A 15,228-nucleotide genomic window follows, 5' to 3' on the forward strand; every position below is an offset into this window, starting at 1 on the left:
CTGGTTGGCAGCAGGGCCCGTTAACCCTGGCTTCAGGTGCTCCAAAAGCCCGGGCAGGACCCTGGTCCCTTGCCAGGCTTTACCCACCTGGTGAAGGGTTCAGGCCAGCCTTGTGTCTGTGTATCAATGTTTAATGGGTATTTGCTGAATCTTCACTCTCTATTCTGGTGCTGATGTAAAGCCATATTGGGTGGAAAAGGAAGAGCTTTTGATGATATGAATTTAAATTAATTAAAGCATTTGTGGGTTGTTGTTTTTTTATTTTTATTTTTTTTACAAAAGTCATATACTAGGTTTTTGGACATACTTTCATATAGCAGCTGAAAAGCTAAGAGTCTCTGACTAAAATAACTTTTCTTTTTCTCATAGGAGAGAAGATATTTAACCTTAAGTCAAGCTAGAAAAAATGGTTTCCATATTGACTGGCTGTCAGAGCCGCCTCCAGGTTGGTCTGGCTGTGGGTTAGAGAGAGAGGGCATGTGTGATAATGTGAGCTGGAGAGGTGTTTGCATTGACTTGGCTACAGAATCACATAGGCAGCTAGAGACTCTTCATTGTGTCTGATAATAGTGATGCAGGACAGTGGTGACTGAAAATAAAAGTACATGGGTACCATTTGTGGAGGACCAGACGGGGTCCCGAGACTGACCACAGCAGTTCTGAGAGCTTGACATGGGTCTGTAGTGAATGTGCTATTAGCCCCACTCACATGTGAAGATCCTGAGTTTCAGGTAAGAGCTTGAAAGGTCACTGGGATCCTATCTCTGGTCTGACCTCTGATCCACACTCTGTCCTTTCTCTATGTGGGGCTTGAGTGGCCCCCTGCAGCTTGACATGAGCCCTGGAGACCTGCCTGGGCAGTGCTGTCCCTGGGTGGCCTGGGTCACAGGGCAGGCCCTGGTGCAGACAGGGAGTGTCTGAGATTAAAGATGCCCTCACCCTGAACAGACCTGGAGAACATTACCGCAAAGCAAAAGCTCCTGTTTCTTATTCACTCCCATTCTCTCTCAGAATGCTTCCCTCTATTCTATATTTTCCCTTTCTTATTTCCAGCCACCTCTCTTGCCTTACTGAGGTGTTCATGAGGGAGCCAAATACAGAAGATATTTTGACATGCTCAGAGAAGCATAAGGTACAAATGCAGGACTGCCACAGGGTGAACAGGGGTTGTAGTCACTGAATCTGTATTTCCAAGGTAATAGCTCAAATCTGCTCTCAGTGCTCGCAACATCTGTGTTCTGTACATGCTCAGCAGAGCTGAGGGCATTAGGTTAGAAATGTGGGAGAGCTTGGTTCTAATTTCAGGCCTACTGAGTTCAGTGTGGTTTAGTAGGAAACCCCACATCAGAAGTCCAGAGGTCCATGTTCTACTCCTGTCACTGAATGACCTTGAGTGTCTTATGTCCATGTTTGACAGTTCCTGATGTGTAAAAAAGAACTACCCTATGTAGGTTGTGAGGATAAAAGATGATCAACTTTTGAAAAATGTAAGTCACTGTATAGTCCAACTATTATTTTCCCTTTACCTTTCACTTATGAAATTAGAAAAATAGCACAAGGGAAAGTCCCATTTTAACTAAGTCGAACATCCAACACGCTTCAGCAGAGACAGTGTTCCAAAGGCTCATGGCGCAGGGCAGCAGTGTTGATACTGTTCAAATAGCCATCTGTCCCCAGTGTGAGGCCGCTGCCTGAGGAGCAGTGAGGCCCCTGCGGTAGATGTTTCAGAGGATGACCTGTTCTTAGAGTAGTCGCAGGAAATCAGTAAAGGGAAGAAAAAAGGGCTCTTCTCTCAAAGTCCTTGGTGGTAGAATTCTAGAATAGCATCCTTCAGTGACGACAGTGGAGCATTTCTCCTGCCCTTCCAGGCAAGAGGAGCATTCATCAGCAGAAATCGGTAGTTTTTTCTTAATTGTCAAACAAATCAACGCGATAGGATATTATGCAGAAGAGTTTGTTCTGCATAGTAAAAAGATGGCCAGCCACAAATGAGAAGCACTACTATGAGCATGTGTGAAAGGATAGAGATTTCTAGGCAAAAGTTAAGAAGCAGCTCATACTTTCCCTGTGTCTCCCTCTCACGTCTACCTCTTACTATCTTGTGACACAAAAATACTCTCGAGACTCTGGTGTTATCCCAGAGCACCTGAGGTGAGTAGGAGAGTGTAAGTTCTCTGATCCTATTTACAGAGCAGGGAACTGGGGACATGGGGTCCAGGAAGCTGGTGGAGTGGTCATCATCTTGGACTCAGCCTGACCCCACTGTGGGCTTGGGAGGGGCGGGGTGAAGTAGTGCAGCTTGTGGTGTCACAGAGGGCCCCGGGGAACCATCTGTCTTCTGAATTCTTTGTCATTAATTCACTCCTGATCTATTTTAGATTCACAAAGGGGTGTAAACACAGTATATTAAACACCCATGTATACCCCTAGCCACCTGGGAAATAACCTGGTGCCCATTTTTTAAAAAATACGAAGCAACACAAACATAGTGGAAGTTGCCTGAGTGCCTCTCCATCCCATGCAGGATCCTGAATTTGATGCTTTGTTTCCATGCATTTTCCTTATATTTGTGTTTTTCTGTAGTGGCATCTATGGTACTATTGTCTTCATTTGTGCAAGCGAAGAGGAACCCAAGTCTTTTCTCTTAGAAAAAGGGCTGAGGGAAGAATTTCCAAGGGGTGGTGTAGAGAAGTCAGCTGCCTGGGAAGAGTGGTTTGATTTAAGATTTGCTACAGGAATTATTCCTTCTCTGTGATAATTTAAAATTCTGCACTTTGTAGAACAGGTGGGAGGGAGTGTGTGGGAGCCCCAGAGCAGGGAAGAGCTGGCGGGAAGGCATCGAGCAAGTGTGTACTAGGCCCCCCTACTAGCACTGGCAGCTACATCAGTACTTCTTTTTACAGTGAAGCCCACGTTCCTTGGGACTCGAGTCTTTGAAGACTACGACCTGCAAAAGCTGGTGGCCTACATCGACTGGAAACCCTTCTTTGATGTCTGGCAGCTCCGGGGCAAATACCCAAATCGAAGCTTTCCCAAGATATTTAAGGACAAAGCTGTAGGTTAGAACTAACCCTTCACTCAGCCCTTCCTTTCTGCTTGGCTATTCGAGACAGTGTTGGGACTTTGAAAATGAGGATGGGTGGTAAGCAAAGGGTTTGGATTCTGTAGGATGTACTGTATTGTTATCATCTCATGTGTAACTAGAGTATTGTTTACCTATTCAGCTCTTCAGTGGTTATAAGCTGCTAGATTGGTCCTTTATTTATGGGATAATTTGGCATTTTGTTTATTTCTTCTGCGATAAATGCAGATTGACCTCAGTCACAAGGCAGGCTCTGTGTTGGACACCAGGGATTAACAGAAGGTAATGGTGTGACCCTGCCCTCTGGTGCATGGCTCCTGGCATGTACAGCTGCCAGCGATGGGCAGTTCCTGTAGAGCCCACCAAGCTCCTGCTGCAGGGCTGAGCCCAGGGCTTTTGTGGACAGGAGACATGAGGCCTCAGAATGGGAGGTCAAGAGAGGCTTCCTGAGGGAGGTGGTGTTTGAAGTGCTTTTTGAAGATTAAGTGGGAAGCACTGGGACTGGGGATATGAGATGTGAGATGGGATTGGAGAAAAGGGCATCCCGGGCAGCGGACACAGGATGGGAAGGCACAGTCACCTGCGCCTATTTGGGGAAAGCCCAGGAGTCCACTGTGTCGGGAGCACTGGTTGGGGGAGGTGAGAAGCTAGAGTACTGAGCGAGCTGATAAACTGCAAGCCCCACCCCCACTACCTACTCCCAGAGCCATGGGGTCACAGTGGGTTAGAAAAGAGCCAGAGAAGAGCAAGGTGGAGGGGTGGGCTGCTAGGAACATGGGATTAGGGCTGAGAGGAGCCTGACACCCGCCATGCAGTGACAACCACCCAGATGCAACACTGAAGCCACGTAATGGGAGCTGGGCCACACTTCCCTCCACCTGTTCCACAGCCCCCAAGGCCATGAGAGGGTAGTGGAGTGATGGGTGCACGAGCAAGGTTGGTGATGGGAGGATTGGCCAGCTTTGTTTCATTCTCTGACAGACTGTGTTGGAATCTCCAGGCTGGGCTCTCTGCCTTCTGTTGAACAGAGGCATTTAGGGGCACTGCAGTCAGCCCAAACCCTTAATACTCAGTGCTCACAAGCACCAGTGACGTATTTGAGGGGAAAGAGGGGGACAGGAGAGGATAGCTGAGGAGGGGTAGTAGCTTCAGAAAGAAATGTTTCTTGCTGGCTATCATTGGTATTTTTAAAGATTTTATTTGTGAGAGAGAAAAAAAGAGAGAGGGAGCACAAGTGGGGGTAGAGGCAGAGGGAGAAGCAGGCTCCCTACTGAGCAGGGGGCCCGATGCAGGACTCGATCCCAGGACCCTGGGACCATGACCTGAGCTGAAGACACACACTTAACTCACTGAGCGACCCAGGCACTTCTATCATTGCCAGTTTTTAGTGAGTTCTTACCATGTTTTCCTAATAGGCGAAGAGGCCAAAAAAGTCTATGATGATGCCCAAAACATGCTGAAAGTGCTCATCAGTCAGAAGAAGCTGCAAGCCAGGGGCGTGGTAGGGTTTTGGCCAGCGCAGAGTGTGCAAGACGACATTCACCTGTACGCAGAGGATGCAGCGCCGCAGGCCACAGAGCCCATAGCCACCTTCCATGGGCTAAGGCAGCAGGTATAGAGAGCCATGCTGACAGTGACTGTGCTACAAAAAAAAAAAAAAAAAAATATATATATATATATATATATATATATATATGTATGTATATATATATATAAATATAAATATATATGTAAATATATATATAAGAATTAAGTTAAGTCACAGCTATGTATAAATGCTAGGTCTGTCCCACCTCACCCCAAATGACCACTCACAGGAGGCCCAAGGCTGATGCATTTGTGAGGACAACAGAGAGAAGAAGCTAGTCTGGGTTGAGAGGCTGGGTCCTGGGGCACCAGCAGGAGAGGGCTGTTTGATGGGTGTTGGACAGGTGAGTGGTAAATGGTGTTACTACATCGGTGGTCACACACAGATGGACATTTCCTTGATCAAAAATAATGGGTTTGTGAATACACCTATGATTAAAATAGGCCAGTGGCTCCTTCTCTCAAGGGGAAGACAGGTGGGAATGCACCTTTCCTGAAAGTCTGAGGTGCCAGATGCTTAGTTGGGTACTAGATGGATTGTCTTGTTGACTTTCCACACAGCTTTGTCGTAGGCAGTTTGTGTGTCCATTCTGCAGGGCAGGGGAACTGAAGGCTGATGGAGCTGGGGAGAGGCCAGCCTGTCCACACCTGGTGGCTGTTCCTTCACCACCCGGGCTTCCGTCGGTGTGGTGAGAACAGGCACTTCACATGGCTGCCTGTCCTGTGGCCCTTCCTGGGAGAATGCAAAGAGCATGTGCGGGTCTCTATAGTCACGATGAAAAATAGCTGTCCTCATCCAGAATTGGAGCCAGAACTCACCAGAGCCATTAACAAAGAGTTGTAGTAAATTCCCCTGCAAAATTCTGTGACCGATTTTGGTCATTCAAAAGCAATAGTGTTGGGATGCCTGGGAGGCTCAGTGGTTAAGCGTCTACCTTCGGCTCAGGGTGTGATCCTGGAGTCCCAGGATTGAGTCCCCCATTGGGCTCCCCGCAGGGAGCCTGCTCCTCCCTCTGCCTGTGTTTCTACTCTCTCTCTCTGTGTGTGTGTGTGTCTCTCATGAATAAATAAATAAAATCTTAAAACATACACACACACACACACACAAAAAAAAAAACCCAATAATGTTGCTTTTAGTCATGCCCAACAAGTAATTTGTAATGACAGAGTTGAACTGTAACAGCATCTGAAGGGTTTCTTAACTTGAGGACATTCAATAATATCATCATAAGACCAGGGAGGACGGCTACATCACTCCATCTGCACCCAGGCTCCGACCCCACAGAACACAAGGCAGCCGGCTCCAATGTTAACATTCCCTCCTCACTAGTGAGTTGGTGACTTTTCTTTTTTTTTTTTAATAATAAATTTATTTTTTATTGGTGTTCAATTTGCCAACATACAGAATAACACCCAGTGCTCATCCCGTCAAGTGTACCCCTCAGTGCCCGTCACCCATTCACCCACACCCCCCGCCCTCCTCCCCTTCCACCACCCCTAGTTCGTTTCCCAGAGTTAGGAGTCTTCATGTTCTGTCTCCCTTTCTGATATTTCCCACACATTTCTTCTCCCTTCCCTTATATCCCCTTTCACTATTACTCATATTCCCCAAATGAATGAGAACATATAATGTTTGTCCTTCTCCAATTGACTCACTTCACTCAGCATAATACCCTCCAGTTCCATCCACCTTGAAGCAAATGGTGGGTATTTGTCGTTTCTAATGGCTGAGGAATATTCCATTGGATACATAGACCACATCTTCTTTATCCATTCATCTGTCGATGGACACCGAGGCTCCTTCCACAGTTTGGCTATTGTGGACATTGCTGCTATAAACATCGGGGTGCAGGTGTCCCGACGTTTTACTGCATCTGTAGGAGTTGGTGACTTTTCTTCTGCAAGTGTAATTCAGGTGTCAGACTTCTGCCCTGGCTCCTTTTCCTTTTCCTTTTCCTTTTCCTTTTCCTTTTCCTTTTCCTTTCCTTTCCCTTTCCCTTTCCTTTCCCTTTTCTTCCTTCCTTCCTTCCTTCCTTCCTTCCTTCCTTCCTTCCTTCCTTCCTTCCTTCCTTCCTTTTTCTTTTTCTTTTTCTTTTTTTATTCATTTGATCATGAGAGACATAGAGGGGCAGAGACACAGGCAGAGAGAGAAGCAGGCTCCCTGTGGGGAGCCTGAAGCAGGACTCAATCCCAGGACCCCAGGATCATGATCTGAGCCGAAGAAGACAAGACACTCAACCACTGAGCTACCCAGGTGCCCCCCTGGCCTGGTTTTTACGTCCAATACCATTCATGACCAGGCAGGCTGTGGCCAACTATGTTAGGACATCTAGTAGGATGACGTCTCTATGTGCATATATTGCACATTCAGGTAGCTCTTGCCGAGGAGGTGCTTTCTTCCAGTGCTCTGGAAGATTCCGCTGCAGCCTCTCATTGCTCTGGGAGTCTTCTGTCTCACTGTCGTGGCCATCTCTTTTGTGTGGGGCTCTGTGACCCATCTCTCCTTGTGGTGCTTGGAAGCTTTGTGTCTCCCTCTGGCTTTTGTCAGTGGAGGATGGTTGATGGACAGAGTACAGCTTGAAAGCCGCTCCTCCCTGCATAGCTGTCCCTGAGCTCTGTGACCTTTCTGGGGTCCATTATCAAATACCTCCTGGCCACTTAACCACGTTCTGCCTGCGGTTGGTCAGGCTATGCTTGTTTCTAGAGTCAGCAAGTAGATAATAACTCCAAAGCCTCCAGGGTGTGGCACTTATCAATAAATTGATCAGTTCTGGGCCATACAGCAGTCAAGAGTGGGGGTTGTGGTGTCCTACCCCCAGACCTTCCACTGTCTGACTCTGAGCTTGCAGATCGAGCGCTGTCTCAGGTTTTCCATCTGTGAAATGGAGCTGATGGGATCACTTACATCACAGCATTGTTGACAGCATGAAATTAGCAAATTCATGTAAAGCCCCAAGAATAGTGCCTGACATATAGTAAGCCCTCAGTAAATAGTAGTCATTAGCTCTTTATCTGCTCAGCAAGTATTTGTCAATGGTGAAATATGTATGTGACCTTATTTGTCAGTTTGGTGGCAGGAGAGAGTCTGTCACCAGCTGGGAGTGAGAAGCCGACAAGGACAGGCTCCTGGAGGTGACGCTCGGAAGCTGGACCTGCTGGATTCTCCTTGTGGTATCAGGCCAGACCAGGGGTGTCCCCAGCTGTCTCCCGAGCCACCACTGTGGCAGGCAGCACCAGACCCGGGGCTGCTCACCACAATTCTGTTGAACTGCTTCTATGATGCTAAGTAGAGGTTTATGCATTTGGTGGATCCCTTTTGGCCATAACTTCAGGATTTAATGTTGATCTTAAATTGTGAAAAACCTTTCAGGGGAAATTTTTTTTTATATATGAATGTTTGGGGTTCCAGTTGCTAGCACAGAGCCTATAGGCATGCAGGAAATGTTCACTCAGTGTGTGCAGGAGCAAATTCAGTGGTTTCTTGACTGTTATGTCATATGTATTTTTTTAGAATCTTACTTCATTTGTTGATTCAACAAATATTTATCGAATACTTGCTACGTATCAGGCGCTCTTCCAAGTACTGGGTATAACAGTGAACAAAACAGACATCTCTGTTTGAAGCTTATATCTGTCCAAAGAGCCTAGATTGCTGTCCCCTGTGTGTTGTTACCATGTTCATGCTAATGGTCCATCTGTGCCCTCCTGGGTTTTAAGGCCGAGAAGGACTCTGCCAGCACAGACCCCTACCACTGCCTCTCCGACTTCATTGCTCCCCTGCATTCGGGCGTCCGCGACTACCTGGGCCTCTTTGCCGTTGCCTGCTTTGGGGTGGAAGAGCTGAGCAAGGCCTACGAGCAGGAGTGTGATGACTACAGCAGCATCATGGTCAAGGCTCTGGGAGACCGGCTGGCTGAGGTAAAGCAGTGGCGCTGGGGGTAGAGCGGGGAGCCCATGACGGTGCCAGATGCTAAGCAGCCCTTGGAATCCATGTCCTGCTATTGTTTTTACCGAATCAGATGGGACTGGCTTTAGCATCACACACAATTTTACTTTGTTTTTTAAATTTTTATTTATTTATTTTCTTCATAACACACAATTGTAAATCAGCTCTTCTTGAGTTGCTCTCACACGTCATCTTTTGGGCAAAGGAAAGCCTTTGCTATAGTTTGTAGCTGTCCTTAGAACCATGACCCCTTCGCTGCAGTTCTGATTTCTCCCTTTGCTTGTTGTGATTTTTTCCTGAAGAACCTAGAAAAATCAGAGCATATTTCTATGTCCAGGCTCCTTGTTCTCATTTGCTGTCCTCCATAGATTGCTCATCTTCCTGTGTCGTGGCCAGGGTCATCTAAGCCATGGGGAGATCACCTCTCCTTTTCCTGAGGCCAAGCAGGAGGAGCTGGCAGCTATAATCATCCCAGCTTCTCCTCATGGCCACGAGCAGGGAACTGTTTCGGTTCACAGCCCTCAAGTCCTCAGATCATTGAGTAGGCCACATCATAGCCCAGGCTGTGAGGCCACAAGTGGGCAGAGAGCAGCCAACAGAGCCACAGGCGAGTCAGGAACCCAGTCCGACCCCTTGTGCCCAGTTCCTCCTGGCTGTGGTTCAGGCGAGGGGGGTGCTCCAGCGGGGTCTGATGGCCAGTGGGGTTTGGGTTGGGGGAGCGCCGTGGCCCACGCACACCTTGTCCTGGGCTGCAGGCCTTTGCGGAGGAGCTCCACGAGCGGGTCCGCAGGGAGCTGTGGGCATACTGCAGCTGTGAGCAGCTGGATGTCGTGGACCTGCGGAGGCTGCGCTATGAAGGCATCCGCCCAGCCCCCGGCTACCCCAGCCAGCCTGACCACAGCGAGAAGCTCACCATGTGGAAGCTCGCCAACGTGGAACAGTGCACAGGTGTGTACCAGGAGCTGGGGAGCCCTTGTCCTCCCCTGTGCGGTTCCTAGGCCTGCTCCTCTCACAACAGTGCACCCGAGCTAAGCATTTTAAAATAGGGACAGGCTTAGAATGACATCCCACTGTCTCTCCTTCTAGCTGTTGATCATGGTAGTTCACATCCATGTGACTGAATGGTAGTCTCACATGCCCATGTTTAGATCAATCAGTTGCAATGAACAGTTTCTCTTAACCTGCAACAGATGAGAAGTTAGCACATCATATTGCCCACACATCTCCCTCCCTGCCCCTCATCTCCTGCTGCACGCTGCTTTAATTTCTCCATCAGTGACCTTTGCAGCCTTTAGTGACATAGGTCACGTCACCTCCTCCTTCTGCTCACAGACCATGTCTCCCGACACTGCTTCTGTGCAACACCCACCACACCCCTCTGCTCTTCGCTGTCTTGGCCTTTACTCTTTATTAGCACAATTAACTGTTTCCATGGAACTCATCAGAAGCATGCTGTCTGTGCCCATGAGGTGGCAGGAACATATGTCTCAGTGAGAGACTGGGGCGTTCGGATGCAGTTGGCAGGAATGGTGTGGACTCCTAGGCCCGTCAGATGCAGATTAGAGTCCTTCCCTGCCACAGACTACCTGGTGATCTTCGGCAAAGGTTTAACCCTTGCACCACTCTGTTCCCTGTCCGTGAGGTGGATGGCTTGGACTGGCTGGCCTCGGTGTTTCCTCTGAGTACTGCTGTGGGCTCGTTCTCAGGGCCCGACTATCAGTCATCCCTAGTGGCACAAGCCTGGGGTCCAGATGGTGCTCACCTCCCAGGGCTGGTGCTCCTTACTTGAGAGGCCTGCACTGCAGAGCATGTGGAGACCTCTGTAACTGGTATTGGAGTCTTGTGGTGGGGGCAGACAGACAGGCTTTGCCAGGCCTGTCCCCCTGGATTAGAGGACACTGGCCTGAATTTCTGTCGGGTGTCCACCTAGAAGGTGTCAGCTCATTTTCATTCACCTGTTACCTCCTAAACAAGAGTTTATTGGGTGCTACCAACCACCAGGCCCTCTGCTAGGCATGGGATGAATCTGCGTTTTTCCCCCATGTTGCTGTCTCCAGGCATTAGGTTAACAGAATCCTTAGCAATGGCACCTGCTTCAGCAGTATCCGGCCTTTACTTCTCCAATTTGAAGTCCAAATACTTTGCAGTGGGGAAGATTTCCAAGGACCAGGTAAGTTAGCGGTTTCATTGTTTATGGCTTCCCTAGACGCCTATATTGTTTGTCTGTTTGCTTTTTTTTTAAGATTTTATTTTTCACTCATGCATGAATGGCGGAGGGGCAGAGGGAGAAGCAGGCTGCCCACTGAGCCAGGAGTCTGATTCCCAGGACCCTGGGATCATGACCTGAGCTGAAGGCAGACACTTAACAGACTGAGCCACCCAGGCGCCCCAATGCCTGTCTTGTTTTAAGTAGAACTGTAGAACCTAATTTATTTTACATGTGAATGAGAATAAAAACAAAGGGAAAGCATGACGAAATTTACCCCCAGTTAATGGTTAATGTCTTAATTTGATTTCAGCTTGTTACCCTGATTCTTTCCTCCCATTTACACCTCTAAGCCCCCAACATTCACACACTCCAGCCAGCATCTAAGCACCAGATACTTACTGCTTGTTGTTTTCTGCCCAGAGAATAAGGCAACTTGGCGAATAGATAAATATCCATCTCCATGTAACTCAATAGATTGCTATTAAGACAAGAAATGGAAGGCTTTTAATGTTTCCTGGCAAATCCTGTGGAAACTTCACTTCAGAAAGTCTTATCATTTTGGTTTGATATGCTGCTTTTAATCTTTTACAGATTGAAGATTATGCTCTGAGGAAGAACATGTCTGTGGCTGAGGTTGAGAAATGGCTGGGACCCATTCTGGGATATGATACAGAGTAACTCTTTGTTTTAATCCCTTTCTGTTATCCTCAAGGATCCCTGAAAAAATATAGTCTAGAGTGCCTTTTAAAATTAACAGCAGTGACAGCAACATGCAAGCCCGGCCGTACCTGGTTGACATTTGCTCTGTGTCAGGCTTTGGAAGACTGTCCAGTGGAACCCTGTACAGGAGCAGGGCTTTCCTATGTCCTTGGAAAGCAAGTGGCTCCTTTCCAGAGAACCTCAAATGAAGAGCAGTAACCCCCACTCTCGTGGTTTTCCTGGATGGGACAAGGTGGAGATGAAGGTCTTTTGCATTTCAAAGCAAGTCGACTTGCGTTTTTCATTTTTACTTCTGGTCCAGGAGGTCACCTATTATTTTTTTTTTCTTTCTCTTGCTCCCTTAGAAAAAGGCCTGGAACTTAGCTGAATAGAGAGATGTATCGAAAAATGTGGCCCTGTGGCAAAAGTCACACTGTGCAAAATGGGGCATTTTCATCTAAATGGTTACAACAGCAGACTCTGCCAGGGAAGAAAGTATAACTCTACTGTCCCTCTGGAAGACCTCATTTTCTAAAGTCTCCATCACATGGTTGCAGAAGACCTGCTCTCACTGTTGATGGTTCATAAATGCCCAAGCTGTTTGCCCTAGTGTGGTAGAACACAGTGGTGTTCTAGTTTTCACATTCCCTGCCCTGAGCGGAAGCAAGGAGGTGGGGTGAGAAAGTGGCTGCTGAGGATAGTTACCATTGTTTAGCTGTTTTCTGGAGTTGAGCAACTCTCAAATGAGCTGTGGTGTCCTGTGCAGAGTTGGGCAGATGAGCAGCATTGATTCCACTTAATTCTCCTATTTCTGCACCAACCCAACTCCTACAGTGTAGGAATGGCACATTGACTTGCTTTTAGTTATTTTGGGGGAAATGGTTAAGAACATGGGCTTTGAGGTCAAACCTACCTGGATTTACATTTCACCTTTGCCACTTACTTGCTGTGTGACACGGGCAGATCACTTACACTCTCCAACACTATCTTCCCGTCTGTGAAATGGGGGCAGTGATACCAGTTCCTCTGCCATGGACCTGAAGGGCAGATAAATAAGAGTTGCATGTAGGGCACGTAGTATAGGATCTGGTGCACAGGACATGCTTGCTAAATGGTAGCTTCTGTGGAGCTCAGTGGGTAGTGCCTGCAGCTCAGCACATGGGAAGCCTTCCTGGCAAGGGAAGAGATGAATGGAGACTGTGAGAAGATACCAGGGAAATGCAGGTGATGACTGGATCAACTGCACGAGGCGCTCTTTCTGGAGTAGACCCCCATTTACCCTCTGACTGGGCAGGGAAGCTACTTGTGTCATCTGAACCATTAGTGCTCATCTGCGTGACAGGCCTCGCCCTCGGCTCCCGTGGTGTAAGCTGGCCTTGCTTTTCAAAGCAGTTGTAGCAGATGAACATTCAGGTGCCTTGGAGGCAGAGGGAGAAAACATTCAGAAAAAGAACCATCTGCATTTGCAGTGGACGTACCGAGTAATGCACCTGTTCAGCCATCGCTTGCCGTCGGAGTGAAGACAGCCATGTGCTTTGTGAGGTACAGTTAGCTCATGTATGCGTAAGAATGGGACTCGATTTCCCAAGATACTTAGAAGACTTATGTTCTATAGCAGGTGGTACATTCTTCTGTGAGAAAGAGTAACCTTCTCTAAATATTTGAGTGTATCTTGTCAGGATTACAGTTGCTAAGAGTCTCCTGATTTCATTAAGTATTCACTATCTCTTCCCTCAGCTGAGTACGTGATAGAGTGGCTTCCTTAACCATAATTATGTCCTCCCTGCACTCAGCTGAACTCACATAGTCTGTTTTTGTTTCTCTCTGGCATGCCTTTGCAGATACCAGGTATCTGCTGTGTCCTACACCTTCTCCCCTGTACTATCCTGAACCCTGTGAAGTTAGTTTTTTACCTGCCTCTTCTGACGTCAGTGACCTCTCGAGGTTAGGTCCAGGGATCGTCATCTGCATGGGCTTGGACAAAATAGACCACTTCTTTGAAACTCTCATTTCCCTGCTTCCCTCTTGGCATCACTCTCTGGCTGTCCTGTGTTTTTGATAATTTCTCAGCCATTTTCATAGATTTTTATCTCCCTCCTCCCATTTAGATCCTGGTGTTCTCGGGCAGCCCCGGTGGCTCAGCGGTTTAGTGCCGCCTTCAGCCCAGGGTGTGATCCTGGAGACCCCAGATCGAGTCCTGCACCAGGCTCCAGGCAGGGAGCCTGCTTCTTCCTCTGCCTGTGTCTCTGCCTCTCTCTCTCTCTCTCTCTCTCTCTCTCTCTCTCTCTCTCATGAATAAATAAATAAAATCTTAAAAAAAAAAATCCTGGTGTCCTCAAGGGCCTGTCATTAGTGGCCTCCTTAGTGTCTGTCATTTCAGTGGGCAATCTCACTGAGCCAATATCCCCATCTCAACTATGTCTTGAGGAGCACAGCATACACCCAGCAGCCCCTGCCAGGAAGACAGATGAACATCTCAGACCTAGTATATCTCGTCTCATTCCTCTCAAATCGTGAAATTCAGTCATGATGAATGGTGCCACCATGCCAGCATCAGACCTCACACTCAGCCTGGATCATCTTTGGTTTAGATTCTTACGGTTACCTGAAAAGTTAGCATATGAAAGACACACTTAACCTACTATAGTTGGGATGGTAGTAGAGATATTTCAGGAAGGCAATGCTTAGATGAAGGCCTGACTTGGGACTTGAGGATTAAGGTGAAGAAGCAAGATAAGAACAAATGAAGAGCTATTTTTGTTCATGAACAAGAATATTAAGGATCGTACCTCCCCAAATTGATATATAGATTCAGTGCCATTTCCAACAGAAATTACAATAGAGGTTTTGTTCAATGTGACAAGCAGATATTTAAATTTATATGGAAAAGCAAAGGACTGGGAATGACTGAGTGCTTCCAAATGTGAAGAGGTTACAAGGTAGTAATTTCTGTTGTATGTGGTACAGAGGTGGGAATTCTGAGCAGTGCCATGAAACGAGGAGCCTGCAGAATAACCAGTGCATGCGTTGACCTTTAAGAACGGCAGAGGTGGCATGGTGCATCCAGGAGGACGGGCAAGGTGACCCCATATGTGGTGCCGGAACAATGTGTATTCGAAGGGAAAAGGTGAAATTTGATTTCTGCCTCATGTGTTAATCCAACAGTCAGTTCCAAATATATTAAGTTCTTAAATACAAAAAAAAAAAAAAATCATTCCCCTCATGGACAAGCCTTAGAGCAGGAAAGAATCCCTCAAGACAGAAAGGACTAATCATAAAAGAAAAGATGATTAGACCAGCTGTTTTTTAAGACTGATGTTAAGCTAATAAACAATTTAAGGCAGCAAAAATACAAGCCATGACTTGAGATATTTGTAATACACTTAATTGACAAAGGGTTAGTAAGCAGAATAGGTTTAAGAAAAAATAATTCTGGACAGAATTACACCGGAAAAGGCATTTCACAGAAGAGGAAATACACATGGCTTATAAAAAAGGTGTTTGACAGCATTGGCAATCAGGGAAATATGAATTGAGACCACAGTGAGATCCTATTTTACATCTGTAAGTTTTGCAGAAATTAAGGAGCTTGACGAGATGGATCCCAAAGAAGTCTATGAGGACTTGCATGATACGGGCATGTGAATAGACACCTCTGCTTCAGAAAACAACTCCACCTCCCAAAGTTGAGCTCTTGCATGCCTT

General features: G+C 47.1%; 1 protein-coding gene across 5 annotated transcripts in view; it reads left to right on the forward strand.

Annotated features, from left to right (window-relative positions):
- MTR (5-methyltetrahydrofolate-homocysteine methyltransferase) overlaps positions 1–14,744 on the forward strand; it is a 107,452-nt gene extending 92,708 nt beyond the window's left edge. For 2 of the 5 annotated variants that reach the window (XM_055308781.1, XM_055308780.1), the window contains exons 27-34: positions 370–445; positions 2,904–3,059; positions 4,498–4,694; positions 8,387–8,587; positions 9,371–9,563; positions 10,673–10,785; positions 11,416–11,498; positions 12,866–14,744. In XM_055308781.1, the coding sequence (XP_055164756.1) occupies positions 370–445; positions 2,904–3,059; positions 4,498–4,694; positions 8,387–8,587; positions 9,371–9,563; positions 10,673–10,785; positions 11,416–11,498; positions 12,866–13,043 (1,197 nt within the window). In that variant the 3' untranslated portion in view covers positions 13,044–14,744. Of the gene's footprint in view, positions 1–369; positions 446–2,903; positions 3,060–4,497; positions 4,695–8,386; positions 8,588–9,370; positions 9,564–10,672; positions 10,786–11,415 lie in introns of those variants that run through there. The other 3 variants (XM_055308782.1, XM_055308783.1, XM_055308784.1) reach the window with 2 other exon arrangements.
- Positions 14,745–15,228: the final 484 nt, after the last annotated feature.

The sequence above is a fragment of the Nyctereutes procyonoides genome, unplaced genomic scaffold, assembly GCF_905146905.1.
Source record: "Nyctereutes procyonoides isolate TBG_1078 unplaced genomic scaffold, NYPRO_anot_genome, whole genome shotgun sequence".
In the NCBI taxonomy this organism is placed as follows: Eukaryota; Metazoa; Chordata; class Mammalia; order Carnivora; family Canidae; genus Nyctereutes; species Nyctereutes procyonoides.